Genomic DNA, 21,185 nt, shown 5'->3' with positions numbered 1-21,185 from the left:
CATCCAAAACGTTATCGAAAGAGGATAAGGACTCTGGCTACACAGTCGACCCACGTTCCCTGGGAGTTCAGATACTCGTTCGTTTCCCTTTTCTTAAACTGTATTATCCTACGTTCGCACTAGGAAGTGACAAAGAATCAGACACTCAAACATTTCCGTGATTTTGGAGATAAGCGACATTTGAATTCAGATGTTCTCAATTCTATGCAGATTAGATATGATGTAGTAAAAGCACCAAATCCAAACAACTGGCTCAAGTGATTCCTTGGACCAATTCTATGGTGCATAAGGTCCAACATTTATCTTGTTTGACAAGTAAATACGGCATAACTACCAGTGTTGTTTAACTACAAACTACGCCAACTTTTGTATAAGAACTTTTAGGATGTATAGTATTTATATATGAATTTTGTATATTTGAATTATATATACACGTCACATTAAATCAAATTAATTTTTTCCTGCGGTGTATTTACTAAATACATATTTATATTGATTTTTTTTTTATTTAGATTTTAACTTGCTTGGGGTAAGATTTTGGATTTTAAAGATTCAGAACCCTAAATACAAATCCAGTTATTCAAATCATAAAATACAAGTTTTGTGTAAATTAGATCAAAGTTGAATTAACCGAGGTTCCCAGGGAAATGTAGTTTCAGAATGGTTGAACTCAGCGTTTAGACAATCGCAGTCATCACTTGCACCATGACTGCATATTGAAATGTAGGGAAGTCAAGAGCTGTGAATTGGAGTGGAAAACAAAAAGGAAGATGAGCCACAATGAGGTAAGTACATCTAAAGCTTTTATGTTCTAATCAATAGCTTGTTTTCTAAAGTAATGTTAAGCACTTGATGCTTAGTATATGCGCAGTGTAATTATTTATGTAATGTTCTAGTTAGTTCTGCTACACTAATGTTGCTGGAAATTTACAGCATTTAAAAGCTTATGTTGTTTAACTGTATTTTTACATCAAAAAAATTATGTTAGAGTAAATAGCATTTAAACCAACAAAAGTATCAGACAGTAAAATTAGCCCAGGACTGAACCAGGGACCTGGAGCTATGAGGTGCAACACTGCCATTAACATTAATTAGGGAGTGTGTTGTGTTAATTAGATGTATATGAGGTAAACTGGGGTATGTCGTATGCATAAGGTATGTAAATAAGTGACTAGTGGACAGGAGCTTGTTTTGGGTTTTATGAATCAGACACAGAATTGTTTAGAACTCAAATTGCACTTATTTCTGTGTAACATAAAGGCTACTGAAACAGAGACCGCACAGGAAGGACCACACACATATGATCATGTAAAGGATATGATGCTTATGCAGGCTCTTATTCTAAAGACTGATTATTTGTGGAGCCAAAAGTAATAGGATTTCTGGTGGCTGTTATAATTTAGCCCCTCCATCCCGCTGAACACCATGAAATACTGTACTGAGGGACAGGGCAAGAACATTTAACAGTCAGGACTCAGATTTATCAGAACTCAAAATCTTAACTGTTTAATGTATTTCCTTTATGTATTTCACTCCTGAATGGTCAGAAAGCTCAATTAGTTGTCTATAAAAGCAGTTCTGACAACAGTGCAGTAGTCCAGACTAATCCTCAGGGACTCGTATGTCAGGCACATCACGTAATCTAAATAATAATAATAATAATAATAATAATAATAATAATAATAATATTATGTGCTGATATTTAACAAAGAAAATGTATAATCATTGATCTGGTAAAATTTTTATTTTGGTGAAAATTTTATTCAACATTTATGCAAAGAGTCTTCAATGTCAGCACTTTGTAACAGTCAGAGGTAAAGCTATAACTTTAACTTATAGAGAGAAAAAAAAGAAAGACTGGTGCGTGTTTACAGCTGCTATAACATAAGTGATATATGTTATATAAACCCGTTTGTTTTGTGGACGTTCCACAACTTGAAATGCAAGTAGAAGCAGATCAAATGTTATACCATCTCGTTCTTTAATTAATATATATATAAAAAAAACTGTTAGCATTGGCAGTTTGCTGTTGTATTAGGAATAAATGAAACTTCAGGATGTGCTGTTACAGGAAAATAAATCACCTTTATGGTGGTAACAGTAAGTCTGCTGCATGTTGAGTTTCATCACACAAACACATTGTTAATTATTTTCCTACAAAAGCACATTCCATGTTGAAATTGCTGGCATTAACTTTTTTTTTTTTTTACACCAGGACTATACTGTGTATCTTACAGGGTTTTAACTTCCAAAGGTATCTATTTTGAATGGCGTAGCTTTACAGTTGAACTGGAATTGACTGTAAACCCAGGGTACAGAGGCTGAGTGAATGTGTTGTTGATTTTGTGGAGGAGCTTCACCGTGTCAGAGATGCTGTAGAAAGACAGAGTTCCTGCCTTGTGATCCACAAACACTCCTATTCTAGAGGAGCTGGGCTTTATGGGGATATTAGTTTCTTGGTTGTTGTGTAAGAATGAGCAGTGAGACGAGTAGCACTGCAAATTCCAGGACTTCTCATTGCGCCCAAACACACACTCATTACCGCTTCCCTTCCTCATGATGTCTTTATATGACACTGCTATAGAAACCCCATTACTCCCACTCCACTCCACCTCCCAGTAACAGGGCTTACACACACTCTCTCTACACAACACTTGGGAGAACCATTGAAAACTACCTGGAGGAATATAATAGGACATTGATGACTGACAGTTGGTCACGACTGTGTTGCCATCAGACAGACGGAGGTGATAATCTGCTGCGTTGGGATCCAGTGTGAACTGACAGGAATCTGATGGGGGGAAAAAAAAAAAAAACGCATCATTAACATTTAATAAAGGAAATTCCAGAATTTAACAATAATTTCATACAATCGTCTATACAGTATTCATGTATATGTCTATCGGTTTCTTTCGTGTTTGTTTTAATTCACAAATTATAACAACAACTAGCTTTATTTAACATAACTTTATTCAACCCCCGAACAAGACACCCTGTGGACCTTTCCGGAAAGCTTTTGATCTTCTGTCTAATATGAGCAAGCTAACTATATTTCAAAACAACAATGTATTTCCCAAATCAAGAAACTGTTATATAGGCTACAGTTGACAACAATAGCCAGCTAATAATATTTTTTTTCGTTCAGGAAAAGTTCAGGATCCATTATAAAACTGAGACGCACTTATAGTGCTACTGCGAGTCCAAATGGGATCCTCTGAGAGGCATTTCATTATAATGGCTGTATGATTTCCTGAGAATGTTTTCTTTTAGTATCTTTGGAGAAAGATCATTTAAGAAAGGCAAAAAAAATATGGGCAATGAACATACAGTATAGTTTTCCAATGATTTTTTTTTTTACAGTAATTAAGTGATTCTTTTTGTGGCGAGGCCTGCAAAGGTATGCAGTAGCACAGTGCAACTTGCTCTTTTGTTCTGCGAGCAGGGTTGCCAGGTTATACCTATTAACCTCCAGGTATTGCAGATATACACAGCAAATCAGAAAGGCATACCGCTGTTAACTTGTTTCCCTCAAAAAGTCTGAGAAAATGAAGAACAACACATCTACCTTATTCTATGCTATCTTGGGCTAGTTGAAAATCTTTCTGTGTGGTTTTTCAGCTGTACTTTAGGTAGGAATTTTGAAACCTGAAACCTGGCAACCCTCCCCACAAGCTTCGGTGAGAACGTGTTTTTTTTTTTTTTTTTTAAGCTCAACATTAATGTAAAAACCTCACACTCGCGCAGCTTTTTTTTGTTTTGTTTTGTTGTGTCTGCAAAGACGCCTCACTGAAGCTGACCAGCTTTCTTTAAAAAAAAAATAAAATATTCCTAGTCGGTTACACCCCGTGTGTGTGTGTGTGTGTGTGCGTTGGTTTTTGTGGCTTATGAGGACTTTTGACCTGATTACGTACCGACACTACGGGGACATTTGGAATTATGAGGACAGGGACAGTGTCCCCATAATTCCTCTAATATATCTATATATATCTAAGTAAGAGAAGCTAAAATTCAAAGTTTCGGTCGAAGTCCACTTACACCACATACCCCTGAAACTGACTTTACACAGTGTTAACTCGGAATTTAATATAGCGCCCCCTTTAGTCTGGTCTTGGTATTGCACCAACTTACACACTCACACAAAATTTGAGCCTTCTGATTGGCTACCGCTGACTCGCCTAATTCGCGCTCTGATTGGCTGCGGCCGATGTCATTCATGTCACGTGTCTCGGTTTGTGGGCGGAGTTTCTCTATGTGCAGCGCGTCATCATGCGGAACTCATAATACGTCAATCTTTAAAAAACAGGTATGAGAATTAACTTTATACACTTTATTAAATGTACTTTATATGATTATATTGCAAAATGCACGTTTACTTTAGTTTATACATATTCAGATTAAAAAATAAAAGATTATGCTCATGAGAATGGGGTACATGTTTAGTCTAATGAGTATATCTTAAAAATCCTGCTAGTTACCATAATAATCATAGAATTCTCTACTTTAAAAACTTGCCAAATGTATTTTTAATGAATGAGTTTAAGTGTAGGTTATGGTTTATGTGAATTTGGTTTAATTAATATAAACGGGAAATATCGGTAAATTAGCATGGTAGCGTTGCTAATGATATTTAATGCTAATGTGCGACATCGCTGATCTTTAAATCATCTCTTCCGGAACACAGCGCGGGTGTATGGTTTGTAGCTCAAATGGTTTCGAGTGGCCTGCGTTAGCTGAACACAAGCAACAACCGGTAAACAACAAATAGCATGGAGACTGGAGAAGTGTTTATTTCGGTGTTATTTTATTAATCCCGGAGCGAACTCTATTAACTGTTAGTTAGCTGCAGTTGCTTAGTTTGGCTGCACCACTTCCTGTTAGCTCGCGCCGCTGTAGTGCGTGTCGGGGGCGCGCGTCGGGGGCGCGCGATTTAACACTAACATTTTATCATGCTGCAGCTGCGGGTTTTACTCTCTCTGACCCCTGACAGTCTCTACACGCCTCGTAAATAAGCTAGTTTGCACCTTTAAATAACTATATATATTTATTATATATATTTATTATATATTTTTATATATAGTATATAAATGAGAGTGGTGTGGTTTGTTTATCAGCTGTGTGTGCTGGTGCTGCGGTGACGTCACAGCAGAGTAACTGCACATCCCTCAGCATCACTGATGGAGCCCTCGGTAGGCTCACAGGAAATTTACATTGCTTTACATTTATATAACAATAACCTATATACAGACCAAAGTGTTTTAAGGCTTCAAACTTAAGTATAAACTAAATGAAATAAAGTACTAAGGATGAGTTGTGCGTGGACACACAGCGTCCGGTGTACAGACTGTGTGAGATGAAGCTGAGGAGGAGGAGGAGAGACAATCCCAAACAGGAGGCTGAATATTTCACATCTGCTGCCAAAGACAAGGAGGGATTTGATGTGAAATATATAAATTCATTTATAGGTAAGTCTTAATATGTCATTCTTTGTTATTTTTTTTGTTTAAAAAATTATTATTCTTATTTAGGAGCATCAGGACGTTAGAGAACACTGCAGATGTGCTGCTCGGTTTGAATAAACGCTGGACTAACAGGTGTTGTGCTTTCTCATACAGGACGTGGAGTATTCAGTTGTGTTCATTTTGATAAGGGAGATTTTCTTTTGGAGTACAGAGGACAACTCATAAACAAAGCTGAATGTGAACGACGACAGAAGTTATATCACGATGCCATGAAAGTATTCATGTATGAATTCCGTTTCAATGGAAGACTCTTATGGTATGTATAACATTGCATTGTTCTTCATATAATGTTTTCTGTAAGATCATGCTAATGCATAAAGTTTTGAAAAGGTCTTCTGTGCAGCCACAAGATGTTATGTGTTGTCTTATATCATGCTTCAGTGTCGATGCTTCCAGAGAAGATGGTTCCCTTGGGAGACTTGTCAATGATGACCACATCAGCCCAAACAGCAAAATGAAAATAATCACTGTAGAGGGAAAGCCTCATCTATGTTTATTTGCGACTAGGAGCATCGACCCTGGAGAAGAAATCACATACGACTATGGCAATTCTGAGTTGCCTTGGAGAAATAAGGTATTGAAGATTGAACTATTCAGTGTTATTGGGCCACGCTTAAACATGCCGGTGCAAACATAACTTACAAATCATTACATGCTACAATCATCTAATTATATTCCCAATATTTTACACTGTCATAACAAATCTTCACAGATTGTAGCTGAAGAACACCAACTGCCACCAGAGGAAAACAGCACTATGGCATTGAGTGAGGCCAGGAGGGTGAAAGACAATCAGTCTCTGTCACAGCACCAGGTATCCTGTAGTCAGTGAAAGAATTGGAAGATGGCTAACATGGTCTGCTGAAACCAAGCAGTGCTCCAGTTTTAATACATGCCTTTCGTCTTGCTCTTTAACCTGTTCTGTAGGCTGTTTCTGAGGCAGACCCCTTTACCCCTGTGACCGAAGATACCCAGGCAGCCATCAACCAAACAGAACAGGTCATTTACAGAAATATATAATGAATTAAAACCTGTTGATTTTACATATACAATTCTATACTCAATTTACAAGCTTGAATAATAAGTATTGAAAATTTGGTTTTATTAATAATAAATGTTTTATGATGTCTGTTTTTAGAATATAGCTGGAGCCGTCACTGAGGTTACATCAGAGCTGACGTCTGTGATGGACAAGTTGGAGACTGATGTTCTGGGAGGAGAGACAGAAAAGGTAAACTATAGAAATCATGTTTTGATTAATGATCCCCCTATCAGCTTGTGTGTGGCACAGCACTGGTTTAGCAGTACACTGGGTATTAATGGGACCTTGTAGACATGTGATAGTAAATGCACATCAGCAGCTGTGTGTAAAGCATCTGACACAAACCTGGTCTCGAGGGACTTCACTTTGTGAAGCTATATAATGAACACCACATACATTATCTTAAATTGGCATTTAATAGATGTACAGTTACTGACTAGAGTTCATTCCTTTTACTATGTGCAGTGTGTTATATTCTCATCCCTCAGTAGTAGGGGACCATTATAGGAGCAGCACTGAGTATATATGTGGTCTACCGTGAGTACAGCAGTGACACACACGTTACAGTGTGTGGGGTGCAGTTATGAGTTAATCAGCTACAGCACTGTTTTTACGGGCATCATTGTCACTGATGGATGTTCATTATATGGGTATAAATAGTATACCATATATACAGTGCACTTCCCTACTATACTGTATATACAGTGCACATATGAACACTTCCCAGAGCCCTGACCTAAACCCTATAGAGCATTTGAGAGATGCAATGATGGAAGACAGCTGATGCGCTACTGTGGATGAACTGAAAATTTGTTGATTGAAACTCGTTGGAAACTTCCAGCACAACTGTTACAGAAAATCGCTGATTCCAAATTCTTCTTGGCAATACTGTGTGTGTAACAATTGTGAAATGAGAAAAATGTTTTGTGATGTCTGTTTTTAGAATATAGCTGGAGCCGTCACTGAGGTTACATCAAAGCTGACGTCTGTGATGGACAAGTTGGAGACTGATGTTCCAGGAGGAGAGACAGAAAAGGTAAATTGTAGAAATCATCATCTGATTAATTATCTCCCTAATTGTTCTGTGCAGTTTGCGGAGTTTGAGGGAGTTTTTAATCACAGTACACTGTCTGTTTAAAGTCACTGGGACTGGTGCACTGTAATAGTGAAGTGTGTCTGTGAGCTGCTCCTCGCACTGGAAACATTTCTTGAGCACAGAGATAGAAGTGTCTGCAGTTGTAGGCACTATATTAAGAATGTAGTTAGTGTGTGTATGTGATGTGTATGGCTGAGACCTGTTTTATGAGAACACTGTGTCTAATGAGAACCTTTAGGAACTATGCTATAAGGATCCTCTACCAGAGGAATATTAGTGTGTGTCAGTGTGTTTGACTAGTACATGGTATATGAGGACAGTATTGATTTATATGATGACTCTGTGTTCATCAGCTTGTGTGTGGCACAGCACTGGTTTATCAGTACACTGGGTATTAAAGGGACCTTGTAGACATGTGATAGTAAATGCACATCAGCAGCTGTGTGTAAAGCGTCTGACAGAAACCTGGTCTCGAGGGACTTCACTTTGTGAAGCTATATCATGAACACCATATACATTATTAGGTATTTATCTGCCTCTTCAGAGTCACTGGGAGTGGTGCACTGTAAATGTGTATTGATCTGACTTGGGTGCTGGTTTATCATCATAGAAATCTCTTGTTATTTTTGTTTTTAGAATACAGCTGGAACCATTACTGAGGTTACAACAGTGCCGACGACTATAAAGGACAAGATGGAGCCTGAGGTTCCAAGAAAGGAGACAGAAAAGGTAATTTTGAGATCATCTTCTGATTAATTATGTCCAAAAGGATAGCCATTGCCTGCTAATGTCACTAAACTGGTTAGAAAGACACTATAGCTGCCCTGCCTGTCTGATGTTTGGAATGAGAATGGAGTTTTTTTGATGTCTTCAATTTTTTTTGGATACACTTCCTGTATATCAAATAGTCATAAAGTCGAGTGCGAGAGTAAAGTGTGCCTGATACATGCATGCAGAGAGCTGTTGGAGGTCAGACATGTCAGAAAATGTAACTGGACATAGTATAGTGTGAGTGTCAAGGAACTGATGCATAGCACATTTGTTGTAGACTATTGTTGCCTATTTAATGGTGTAGTTTGCATGGAAAACACCATTAGTTAAAGCTAATGCATGTTTGAACCAAAATAGGTTTAAAAATTGTATTGCCCTTTTGGATCTTGAATGTGACACTAACTTTTGTACCCACCACCCACTCGGTGTAACATTTTAATTCATGAAAATGGTGTTTGGTGTTTGCCAGAAAATACTCCTAGCCTGGTTAATCTGTAACCTTAACATTTTGTTGTCTAATATTTCAGATTACCATTGTGAAGGAGCAATCTGGGCCTGAGGAAAAAGATACAATAGCACCAAGTGAGAAAACAGAAAAAGTAAGTTTGCTGGATAGACATTATTTCTGGCTTATGATATTTCTATGGAATACATCATCAATAATTTCCTTCATTATTTGTATAATTTATTTCATGTTGCATAATTTCAAATATCTACTGTATGTGTAATGACCAAAGCCATTCATACACTATGTCGAATATCACATTAGTGAGCAACATGTTCTGCTATCAAAACCTATATTTATCAGTTATTTTGATCATTTTTGATTTGTTTTAAAAACATACATTTTGCTTTTTTGTCACCATTGCCTCATACTTAAACACATCCAGAATTAAAATGAAGACGTGTGAAAGAGAATGCTGATGCAGTATCTAGAATATCCAGATACTTGTTAGTATTTTGTCACCTCAGCTTTTGTTATATAAAGTCAAGAGTAAAACCTCTAACAGGCATGCTCTTTTTGTCTGTATTTGTATGTGAGTTGTGAAAATGCCCAAAGTGCACATCATCTAACATCAAATAAATGGATTTTGCTTTCCATGTTATTCCTCCACTAGAGTTACTTTTAGACAAATATTTTTGGTTGTGATGTCAAATGAGTTTTATTAATTCTATTCACAGAATTGTAAACATGAAATGGTCTTCACAACTGTTTCGAGCATGAACAAATGTGCAGCATGTGTTGGACCTGTAGCATCACTCAAATGGATTGGTCTGAGATGCAAAGGTCAGTAATGTACTTTACAGTATTTAAGATGGCAGTTAATTTATAACTGGTATGGTTTGTCCAATTGGCCCATTGTTTCCAGACAGTGGTCCTGGTCTCATAAATTCATAAGGTTTGAAAATTATTAATAAAATTCTAAGCTTCATCTTTTTATATTGAGTTAAGGCAACAGTTGTGGTGTTTTTAGTTTTATGTGTATTGAAGTCTTACATTCTTACTTATTTACTTCTCTCTCTTTTGCAGTCTGCAATTGTTTTTGGCACAAGTCCTGCTTTGTAAAACTTATTAAGAATGAGTCACTATCATGGGTGAGTGCATTTATAATTCATTATATAAATTTTAGTCATTTGCAAGTGCAATTTCTAGTGATCGTTTGTTTTCTGGTACTAGAGAGTAAGTACTGGTGAGGATGAATCACTAGATGAAGAATATGTGCCACAGTCAGAGTCAGACAGTGAATCTGAGAGTTCAGTAGAGTTACAAGGAGAATGCCCCTTGAATATGGAGAAACGAAAGGCTATTTATTCCCAGATTGCCAAGTTGAATCCTGAAGGTGCAAGCAAGGGCAAAGTGTGTGTTAAGGCCAGAGAAGAAGTTGGTTTACTTTATGAGGAGCAGTTGACTGATGTAGACTACGACAATGAAGCGAGCTATACACAAACCTCAGATAATCTTTCAAGCAAAGTTCAGGGTAAGCAAGTGTCTGAGACCTACAGAACGTCAAAAGTTGCAGTTTTAGGCAGTGCATCAGACAGTTTAATGCTGCCAACAACAGTCACTGGAACATCTGCAAGCCAGCAACTGTTGGAAGTAAGAGAGGGAGCTGGTGGAAGTGATTTACATGGAGATGTTGAGGAATCATTAATGGCAGAGGGCAAAGCTAAAGTGGATGAAGCTGAGGAGTGTCTTCAGTCATCTGTAATTTCTTGTACTGAAAATAAGAAAAACTACTGATGGATTAGAAATTACAAAAGTCATTGCGTACTACAGAGGCAACGTCATCTTCTTTCATTGCACTTAAAAGCTTCCAAACCCCAGGAGATATCTGGTGTGGGAATGTAGACTCTGCCATGGCTGCCAAACCCAAAACCCTGACCCTACCGTGGTGTTCATTTAGTTCTCCTGGCTAAACTGATGGAAGTGAATCTGAGAATGGCACTGAAAGTGAGAATATGAATGTGTCTATGAGTGCACCAGTGCAGATTGGTAGGTTTTTCTAACATATTGATGTGTTACATGCCCAATTGTTTTGGTCATGATCAGTCCACACTGTTTGTGTGCTGAATAATGTGGTAATCTCTTCTTACAGGGATGCAGAAGGATCACCCACCAAAAGAAGCCAAAGCTGGATGTTCTGGTTGTATTTTCCAAGTTATATATGTGGTTTTGACTTTTATTTTAGTCATATAACTCATAATTATCATTTTTGTTTTACCTATTTTTAATTTGAAACAAAAGTATATGTCATCATATCTCCCAGTCTTTATGGTTGTATGATGTGCATATTTATATACTTGTTTGTTTAGTCTCAAACACAGATGCTTTGCCCATGTCCCATAGAGCACCTGCTGTTTTATGTGCAATAAGCTGGCTATAAGGTTCACAATTTTAAACATCACAATCTAATTGATTCTTTTGATACGTGTTGTATACACCAATCAGACATAACAACCAGTGAAAGGTGAAGTGAATAACATTGATTATTTCTCTACGATGGCATTTGTTGAGGGTTGGGATATATTGGTATAACAGTCAGTTCTCTGTGTTGATGTGTTAGAAGCAGGAAAAATGGGCAAGGGATGCTACATAAAGGTTCCTCTGAAAGTAACAGAAAGCAAGCTCAATTAGTCTGTTTTTGCTATACACTGAAGACGTTTGGGTTTGAGGTCAAAAGATGAATAGGAGATGATGGTTTAGAATTTCAGCTTTCATCTCCTGATTTTTATATCTGTGTTACACAGCTTAAAACATGGCACCTTTTGGTATAGGCACAAATTCTCTTAAAGTAAATTAAACAACACTTAATATTTGGTTCATATCCCTTGCTTGCAATAACTGTATCAAGCCAGCATACATACATCCCATATACATCGCTCAAAACAAGAGTAGCTGTTCATAGCTACTAATTCTTTAAACTATCAATTTAACAGGATACACCTGGGCAACAAGAAACACCAGTCACATGTTCCAACATACTTCATCACTTGAAAATAAAATGTTTAAAAAATCTATATGTAAATATCAGGAAAAAAAGCTGAAATTCTGAGCTATCGTTTTATATTCGTCATTTGATCTTAAACCCAGATGTCTAGGTATAGGAAAAACAATATAATTGAACTTGCTTTTCAGAGGGGACTGTATTTAACAGAGTTAAAAATTATGTTAACAGTTAACAGTTATGTTTTTTAAGTGCTCAGTTGTAGTATCTCTAACCTGAGTTGCTTAATGTTCTGTAATTGTTGTATAGAAGGACTTGTTCTGTTAAGTCACAGGTGACCCGGTAAATCACCATGCGGTCATGTTTGTGTTTGTGTTAAGTCGAGTACCAATAAAACATGCCTGTCCTTCTAATACAGTGTAAAGTCTTTTTTTGTGTATTGTTAAACTGATGTCCCGATAAAGCGGTGTGACCTTATAAGTACCAATTCTGTCGGAGGCGGGAGCTTCTCAGACGGTCCTTATATGCAACCATAATGTCAGGTCTTGTGTTTAAGAGTTTAATTTTGCGTAGAAGAAATCTGAAGTGAAATTTGTCTTGCTCAAAAAAAACCAAATTTTTTGATGTTTACGGCATTGCTGTAGCACAAAGGGAAAGGTGGGTCCCCTTAAACCACGTTTCAACTGGTTTGGCCGGCAAAGTCCTCGTAAGACTTAAAAACCAGTATGTGTGTGTGTGTGTGTGTGTGTGTGTGTGTGTGTGTGTGTGGACACTTACATTCTAGCAACTCTTCTCTGCTTTGAGGAGAAATAACCCGAACATTTTTCACTAGAGAAACACAGTTACAGGTACAGTTAATCACAACACATTTTTATATCCAAAGTTTTATATCCAAAACACATTTTATGCTTCTTTACTTTTGCACTAGCGTAGCATTGTACATACTATATGCCTACATCATCAAACCACTTGGGAGTTGTTCAGTATCTTATATAGAATTGCTGATGTGGTTTCTGACACTGTAGGGCACACTGTTATCTAAAAAGGAAAAAAAAACCCTTATGACAAAGCTAAAAACATAGCTCCATCTTCTTCTTAGCAAGCACCAGACTCAGGTAGGAGCAGGGGCAGGCTGGTATAAATGGGGCTAAATCGCTCCTGTTTTCAAAAAGACACCAATGTAAGGTTTAATTTTGGACAAATGTCTTAATGTAAATTCTTTCAGACTTTTGTGGAACAGTACCATCAATGGTCATAATGGGAAAAAAACATCCCACATAATAATATAAAGAAATGAGAAGCGAGACTGGGGCTGATTTCTTTCTAGCCCAGACTGTAGATTCATGCAGCTTAGCAGTGAGAGTCATGTCAGCTGATTACACAGTTGAAGGTGTATGTTATTTTTTTTTTTAATCATGGGTAAGCACACCCTTACCTGTGATAATAAATATGTCACAGTGGTTTTATCATAAATAATTAGTGATTGTGCAATGCGCAACACTATTATTGGATTTCTATTACATTTTATTATTATTTTTCTGCCAAAATTTTGTCTGAGATATTCCTATTTGTTTTCAAGATATAGAAAGGAACCAATGCCAGTGTTTAGTCTCATTTAGCTCCACCCACTTAGTTTTTTTTTAAGCTATTTTGCATAATATACAAAACCTACTTTTGTAAGTTTTTGCCCCATCTTCACAAAGTCGGTGTCAAATGACTCAGCAGAACATGGTCCTCAATAATTGTCAAAAAGATGTTGAGATTTAAAAACAATATGGCCTCCACCTGCCAATCAATTCTAATTGGGCGGAGCCTAATTCACTCAAACAGGTGTAACTTATGGTTTTTGCATGGACTCACATAAGGTCCTGAGTACATGGACCTAGTTTGGGGTCAATAGGGGGCAGAGTTAAGTTCAGAAAATGGTTTCTCAGTAACTATAAATCAGTTTAAGCTGAAATTTGGGATCCTGTATCTTTGTGCTCATTTGTAATTTTGGCTTAATGCCAATTTGGTGACTCTTTAAAAATGTGGTGTCAAATTATTCATGTCTGTCCTCAAACCAAACATGGTAGACTTGGGAAATGAGGGGAAATGAAGCTTTCACATATGACAGTTTCTCTGCACCACCTCACTGCTACACCTTAGTGTGTGTGTAATTCACCTTGTGCTCATTTTTAATGACCACACTTGCTAATAAGCCCTATGCATGTTGGCTGAACTTGTTCTCTCCATTAAATATACTGTTTAAAGCCTTCATAGAGTAGCCATTACTGACATAGAAGAGGATTTTTTATTTTACACTACTATTAATAAAGATTTGTGAACAGGAAAAGCTGATAAAGGTAATCCACTTGCAAAAAGCAATATATTTGCTTTTGGGTATTTAAGAAAAATAAGAAGGAATGTTTTACCAATGTCATTTTTACAACAGGATATCAGGAAAAATAGCTTTTTTAAATAGTTAATTAGACCTTGCAGTTCTATTTATTTCAACCACCATTAACAGAATGGTTTATAAATAAATTCATTGTGATGCTCTGTTAATACTGTTAAAAAATACTGTTGAAAAAGTTAATACTGATGAATTTGTATGCTTTCTGATTGTGCTAAATATACAAGATAATATAACAGTAGGAGCTATAGCTTACCTTCACTTGATAAATTCTTAAACTCATCTTTACAGTGTTTTTCTAGCTTTTCTCTCAGTTGAGACACAGACTTTATTACATCCTCAAAAGTATGGAGAGAAATCACTGTGATGGTGGGTAAATCTTCACATCCAGGAGGAGCCGAGACAGACTGGAAATTCTACATGGAGACAGAGAATCAAAGAGATAATAAAAAGAAAAAGAAACCGAAGCTATGCATGGAGTTTGATAGACAAACGTCATGGAATTATGCTTGTACACATTGGAATACAAATGTTTGTAGTTTTCTAATAAAACATGTGACAGTGTGTCAGTACATCTTAGACCTTAATAAACACTGTCACACACCAAACTGAGAATTATAGTTAACAACAAGAATTTGTATGACTGTAATCACGGTGAGAAAATACATCCTAGGATGCACTGGGTTGCATCATCAGTGATGTGGGAAGTGGTAGCTCAGTGGTTAAGACGTTGGACTTCTGATAGCGAAGGCTGTGAGTTCAAATCCCAGCACCACCAAGCTGCCACTACTGGGCCCTTGAGCAAGGCCCTTAACCCTCAACTGCTCAGTTGTATAAATGAGATAATTGTAAGTCACCCTGGATAAGGGTGTCTGCCAAATGCCATAAATGTAAATGTTTCCCAAAGTCATCCAGTGTTTCAGGACTTTCAACATCAGACACCCTTGCTCCCTTGACAGCTAGAAGTGAAGTGAAGTGACTTGTGGCCAAGTATGGTGACCCATACTAGGAATTTGTGCTCTGCATTTAACCCATCCAAGTGCACACACACAGTAGTGAACACACACACACCGTGAACACACACCCGGAGCAGTGGGCAGCCTTTTTTGCTGCGGCGCCCGGGGAGCAGTTGGGGGTTCGGTGCCTTGCTCGAGGGTCTCACCTCAGTCGTGGTATTGAGGGTGGAAGAGAGCGCTGGTCATTCACTCCCCCCACCTACAATCCCTGTCGGACCTGAGACTCGAACCCACAATTCACCTTCGGGTTGCAAGTCCGACTCTCTATCCATTAGGCCACGACTGCCCCCAGAAGTGATCAGACTCCACCTTGTGGCCCTGAAGCATTCAACCACAGATCACCCCTAGTGATACAAAGCCATCTAGAGACTCTTTCAGCAGACTCCATGATGGACCTGATGGCTTTTCTTTTTGCATGTCCAGTGATACCAAGTAGTGTGTGGAGTTTGCAAAGTGATTGGCTAGCATAGCCCCTATTTCACCCTATTTCTATTGATGGACAGTAAGGCAGCTGTCCCTGCCTTTGGCACTCTTCTTCCAAGCAGCTCCTTATATTTTGTGCACATCCTCTCATTCACCTCCTCAGTGCGGTCAGCTCTATCATTGCCAGTTGGTTTGAGGTATCTAAATGAATCAACATTTCAGACCACAGAGATCTTGGCGTAATCTTGGGAGAAATTTTGAGCTGCTTGCCGATGCTAGTGCTCTGCTGCCAATCTGATGCCCTGGGGAATAGGCCTGCTGGTGCTCTGGGCTGTGGTCGAAGTGACATTCATGCTGAGAGGGTGGTGGTGCTTGCTGGTGTTGGTGACAGTAGAGATGCTTTCTGCCACTGCCTTGTGCACCTGGTCATGGCACCAGCAGTAGTGACCATCTCCCAGAGTTTTCAGGCAGCTGCTGAGGATATATTCTAGAGACCCTCTTCTAGGCCATTTGCTTCCTATCTGGACCTCCATGTCTGGGATCAAGACCTTAAAGTCCCTGGAGTCCCTGTACTGCAGCACTTCCATTGCACAAGACACCATGAACAACTTGGTCATTCAGTTGAAGGGAGGTTACAGTTTGCTGCTGCATATCCAGGCCCTGGAGGGTCTATCTGCTGCCAAGGACAAACATTGTTGTGACAGTAAAGTCAACCATTAAGGCTGTAATGGGGAGCTGCTGCACTCGGGGCTTGTTCATGGGGCCAGTGCAATCAACCTCAGCTGCCCTGACCTGTATGTTCATAGCATGGATGAAGAGAATTCTACACCCTCTACTGATGCCCTTCTTCACTTTGATGTAGAGAACCCAGGAATTATTCTTAGGCTAAAGGTGCTGTAGTAACACAAGACGTGGTATAAATTCCTTGAGACATGATTTTGAGTCTTATAGGGTATTAACCCTTACATGTTGAAAAGGTCTAACCACAGCACAACCAGATCTCCTTTCCCTCCCCTGCTTCTTGATCAACTGTGTGATAATGCCTGTGTGTATCTGTGGGAATTTTGACCAAAACCGCACAATGTGTGTAAATGGTGCCATGTTGTCCACTCGTATATACATTCTATGTACGTCACTGGCTAGGACACGTCATCATTGTAGTATTAACTCAAGTCATATTTTTTAAAGGCACACTTTTCAAATGGAGTTGCACACACCACACAAATGAGTATAAACATGCTTTTTCATTTGGATGGATTCAGAAGGCTTGTTGTGGAAGCAGGGGCGTGCTCGAGCGCCGGTTTGTGGATGGAGGGCGGAGCCGGAGAAGGTGAGTGGTAAGGAATGCACACCTGCAGGGAATCATACAAATGAATGTTCTGTGTTGCTGTGAGCGGAGGCGAGGATAAAAATGAGAGAGACGAGCGCCTCGAGAGAGAGAGCCAACCAACACAGAGCCGTGTGTGTATGTGAATATAATTTAAAACACTGAAAAGCAAAAGTAAAGTTGCGAATAAAGCCCTTTTTGTGTTATTTCAAGCCTGCCTCCCACTTCATCATTCCTGACCCAGGAGAAACGTTACACTTGAATAATCCAATTTATTTATTTATTCACTGCATAACTGCATTTTTCCTGACTGTGTCCATGTTTCAGAGAGTTGTCAAAAATAAGATTTAACATTATAACTTTCATGCACATTTTGGCCAGTTAGCATGTACATTATGTGATTATGGTCTCAGTTCTTTTACCTGGAGGAAATAAATGTGATCCTCTGTGTGTGAAAGCTCCTCCATCTCAGCGTCTCTCCTCTGCAGCTCTGCAATCTCCTGCTCCATTTGCTTCATGACTTCTTCAGCTCGACTCACTGCAGCTTTCTCCTGAGCTCTGATCAGCGCAGTCAACTCAGAACATCTTCTCTCAATGGATTTGATCAGCTCGGTAAAGATCCTCTCGCTTTCCTGCACTGCTGTTTGTGCAGAGCGCTGTTAGGAGACACACAGAGAGAGGATGTTTTTTAATCTGCTATTTTCCTGGAACCCCAGACAATGTGACTATGATTTAGTTGACTAGACAAAGAGTCTGGCTGATCATGAAACAGCGATTCCAGCGTCCAGATGATGACGTTCTTGAAACTCACCTTGTGAGACTCCAAAGCCTCTTTTACCACCTGAAGCTCCTTTTCTCTTTCCTGGATCCTCTGCTGGTATTTTTTCTGTCTCTGCAACAACTGCTTCTGTGCAGCAACAAGGCATATAATTCAGCAAAATGTTTTCATTGGAGATAGTCTACACTATAATTAAAATGAGGTCAGGAATGCTTGCAAACCTGAAGTCGGAGTTATTAGCTGTAACTAAGCTCATATTAAAAGCTCATATTAAAATTGAAATAATGTGCATGTGCTCTGTGTTGAACAGTAGTGGAGATGCTTATTGAATTCCTGTAGAGCAAAGTAACCCTAATAAAAACTCCTTAAAAACCTAATGTTTTTAAAGACATTCCATGCGTGGAAGGTGAGCATGGCTATAACCGTCTGGCTGTACAGACAGATGCTAAGATGCATCAGAGTAAGATGTTTTGTCTCACCGCTCTGAAGTCAGACAATATTAAGGCTATTAAGGTTTGTATAGGCTACACAATAGGCTTAAAGGAAACACTTATTATGAGATACAACACTACTTATTGTTGTCAAAAGTAAAGCTCCAGACACAGGGTTTTCAGACAAACAGTTTGATAGCCATCACAACATCTGGAAATCAATCAGCGATTTCCAATACTGTCGTCAAACATCTCAAGCCTAGTGCGCAATGCAGCTTGCTGTTGTCATCTTGAAGTAAGCATGGACATCTCTAAGAAATATATCTAGAAGGCAGAAAATGTTGCACAGAAATGTGTATAGATATACATCAGCGTTGCCCTTTATGCACAGAGATTTATATTTATATTATGCACTGTAGAGAGGGTAAACTACCTAAAAGGGCATTTCGTAAACTGTCCCATTACTCACTGACGCGTTTTTGGTGGTGAGCCTCGATCCATTCTTGCTCATAAAGGACTAGGCCTTTCTTCTATGCTATTTTTATACCCAAACATGACTGTCACCTGTTTAAGAAGTTTTTTTCTTCCATTTAAAAACGGTCCTAGACTTAAATTGCTCCATTTCCAACTTTTTTTCTTGAATGTGTTGCAGGCATCAATTTCATAATGAGCATATATTTAAAAAAAAAAAAAAAAAAAAAAAAAACAATTAAGCTGACAGGACAAAACATTAAATATCTCGTCTTTGTACTTTTTCATTTAAGTCCAGGTTTAAGTGAATTTTTTTTTGAACTGAGGTTTGTAATAGTGGCAGTAGACGGTGGGATTTCATCTTTGACATCACCTTTTTGTTTCTCATCCAGCAAAGTACAGTATCTTCAGTAACTTCTGCCATTAAGTTATTTTACCATCTCTGTCAGTGAATGGCTTCTGATGTCAACATTGTACAGATGCGTGACCCCAGGATCAGGATCAGACCTTGGACTCTGAAGCTATGAGGCAACACTATCTACTGTGCCATGGTGCCACCCTGAAAGCACTTCTATTCAAGCTAAATGTATTAAAATATTCAAATATTTACCGTCCTGACCAGTGATATTTCCCGAGATTAGTTGTAGAAGACGGCTGTAAGATATTGTTACCTGTTTCAGAGCTCTTCCTGCTGCAGCTGATACTGCATCGTGTCGTCTGTGTTTATCCAAAGTACACAACATGCAGATACACTGCTGGTCAGTGCGACAGTAAACCTCCAGCAGTTTGTCATGCTGAGAGCAGATCTGCTCCTGGAGTCGTCTGGAGGCTTCGACCAGCTTGTGCTTCTTAAAGGCAGGAGATTCATAGTGAGGCTGGAGGTGAGTTTCACAGAAAGAGGCCAGACACACCAGACAGGACTTGATGGCTTTGGATTTTCTCTCAGTGCAGGAATCACACTCCACATCTTCAGATCCAGCTGAACTTTGAGCAGGACGTGTAGCTTGGAGTCTTGTCTTCTTCATTGTCTCCAATAATTCAGCCAGCATGGTGTTTTTACTCACAACAGGTCTTGGAGTGAAGGTTTGTCTACACTGAGGACAGCTATAGACTCCCTTCTGATCCTCCTGATCCCAGCAGCCATTAATACACACCATACAGAAACTGTGTCCACATGAAAGAGCTACTGGATCCTTGAGTAGATCCAGACAGATTGAACAGCTGAAATGATCCTGAGCTACTGAAATATTCACCTCTGCCATTTTACTGAAAAACAAACTTATACACACACACAGTCATGTACAGCAGCAGCTCACACTTCCTGGTTCAGCTTGTAAACGCTGTGTGGAAAACTTGTTTTAAACTGCACAAAATAAACAGCACGCGACTAGTTTCAGTAAGAGATGATGATAATACTCCTGAACATGAAGGCCTGGATTACTCAGTGATGTCACACTTGATCCTGAAGCTCCGAGGCGCGTGCAAACACACAAACACACAAACACACACAAGCACGTCGCTTCGACTGTAACACTGTAGCGGTGCTTGATTTGTTCCGCCAAAAAAAACACGTGATCAATGACGTCCGAAGCTGCTTTTCGGTACACGATCACGTGACTGGTTTTGGAAATTCAAAAGAAGCTCAAAACATGGCGTGCATTCAGGAAAAAAAGTGGTTTGAGTTGAGAGTGATAGCAGTGATTAGTAGTGATTAGTGAGATACTTTGTAGTTTTATATATTCTTTACACTTTGTGTGTGTGTGTGTGTGTGTGTGTGTGTGTGTATATATATATATATTGGAATGTAACAAACCCTTAAACTAAAGTAAATCTGATAAACTTCAAGAAAATTCCACAGGAAATCTGGTTCAGGCATTCAATAAAGTTCTGCAAATTTCTATTTGGTGTTAAAATCTGTGAACGAAAATGACTTCTTTTTTCTTTTTCCAGTTTTGTCAGTGTTTTCCACTGTTTTTGAGGCATAGTGGTAAAACATAATAAATAAATAAATAAATACACTTCCAGTACAGACCACGCCCACTTTCAGTTTATCTCTGAAAATGAAAACAGATACAGACAGAAATACAGATGATGGCATTGCATTACACCCCTAATCCATACCTAATGATCTTTAGCTGATAACTGCGTGGAATCCGTAATAATCAGTGGACCGCTGGGTTTAGCAGATCAATAATGTGATTAGAAATTTGACTCCACCCTTAAATGGACTGTAAATCAGTGACTGCAGATACTGTGCACATGCTGTTTTACATCAGTTCTGAGTATGTTTGTTACAATTTGTCCAAAGTTTGATATTGCCTGACACACACATACACACTCACATACAGACACACACACACAGACCTCCTTATAAAATACATATACTAATTAATATACACATACAATTCTACATGACTATACATAAATGCAGAAAGGACATTGTTCATATCACACTCTCCAGTGTCACCCA

The 21,185-nt window shown here is 38.6% G+C and overlaps 2 protein-coding genes across 6 annotated transcripts; one reads left to right on the top strand and one right to left on the bottom strand.

The window, feature by feature from the left end:
- Positions 1-1,729: 1,729 nt before the first annotated feature.
- LOC128318132 (E3 ubiquitin/ISG15 ligase TRIM25-like) lies at positions 1,730-20,269 on the bottom strand. Its single transcript, XM_053233425.1, has 6 exons — positions 19,387-20,269; positions 17,847-17,942; positions 17,458-17,691; positions 14,526-14,685; positions 12,652-12,702; positions 1,730-2,791 (listed from the first exon to the last, which is right to left on the bottom strand). The coding sequence occupies exons 1-6, from the start codon at positions 19,975-19,977 to the stop codon at positions 2,259-2,261; spliced, it is 1,665 nt and encodes a 554-aa protein (XP_053089400.1). The 5' UTR covers positions 19,978-20,269; the 3' UTR covers positions 1,730-2,258.
- Positions 2,807-12,421, top strand: LOC117595754 (histone-lysine N-methyltransferase SETD5-like). Of its 5 annotated transcripts, XR_008301626.1 has the most exons (14): positions 2,807-4,303; positions 5,327-5,462; positions 5,613-5,775; positions 5,901-6,093; positions 6,232-6,333; positions 6,447-6,518; positions 6,658-6,750; positions 7,505-7,597; positions 8,294-8,386; positions 8,956-9,027; positions 9,611-9,716; positions 9,960-10,024; positions 10,741-10,922; positions 11,026-12,421. XR_008301626.1 is itself a non-coding variant. In XM_053233428.1 (13 exons), exons 1-13 carry the CDS (start codon positions 4,205-4,207, stop codon positions 11,104-11,106), a joined length of 1,368 nt encoding a protein of 455 aa, XP_053089403.1. In that variant the 5' UTR covers positions 2,807-4,204; the 3' UTR covers positions 11,107-12,421. The 5 variants fall into 5 exon arrangements, 4 of the variants coding, with proteins under 4 accessions (XP_053089403.1, XP_053089402.1, XP_053089401.1 ...); XM_053233428.1 differs by lacking the exon at positions 10,741-10,922; XM_053233427.1 differs by having other exon boundaries at positions 10,741-12,421.
- Positions 20,270-21,185: the final 916 nt, after the last annotated feature.

Source organism: Pangasianodon hypophthalmus, chromosome 4 (assembly GCF_027358585.1).
Source record: "Pangasianodon hypophthalmus isolate fPanHyp1 chromosome 4, fPanHyp1.pri, whole genome shotgun sequence".
In the NCBI taxonomy this organism is placed as follows: Eukaryota; Metazoa; Chordata; class Actinopteri; order Siluriformes; family Pangasiidae; genus Pangasianodon; species Pangasianodon hypophthalmus.
Note: the sequence above shows the minus strand (reverse complement) of the source record. Positions and strands in the feature narration are given on the sequence as shown.

Coding starts and splice junctions, on each gene's coding strand:
- LOC117595754 (XM_053233426.1), top strand. CDS start 4,205: ATGTCATTCATGTCACGTGTCTCGGTTTGTGGGCGGAGTTTCTCTATG. Junction 8,387..8,955: donor CAAGAAAGGAGACAGAAAAG/GTAATTTTGAGA, acceptor CTAATATTTCAG/ATTACCATTGTGAAGGAGCA. Junction 9,028..9,610: donor CAAGTGAGAAAACAGAAAAA/GTAAGTTTGCTG, acceptor TTCTATTCACAG/AATTGTAAACATGAAATGGT.
- LOC128318132 (XM_053233425.1), bottom strand. CDS start 19,977: ATGGCAGAGGTGAATATTTCAGTAGCTCAGGATCATTTCAGCTGTTCA. Junction 17,943..19,386: donor CAGGAAGAGCTCTGAAACAG/GTAACAATATCT, acceptor GTTGCTGCACAG/AAGCAGTTGTTGCAGAGACA. Junction 14,686..17,457: donor ATCACATTTATTTCCTCCAG/GTAAAAGAACTG, acceptor GTCTCCATGTAG/AATTTCCAGTCTGTCTCGGC.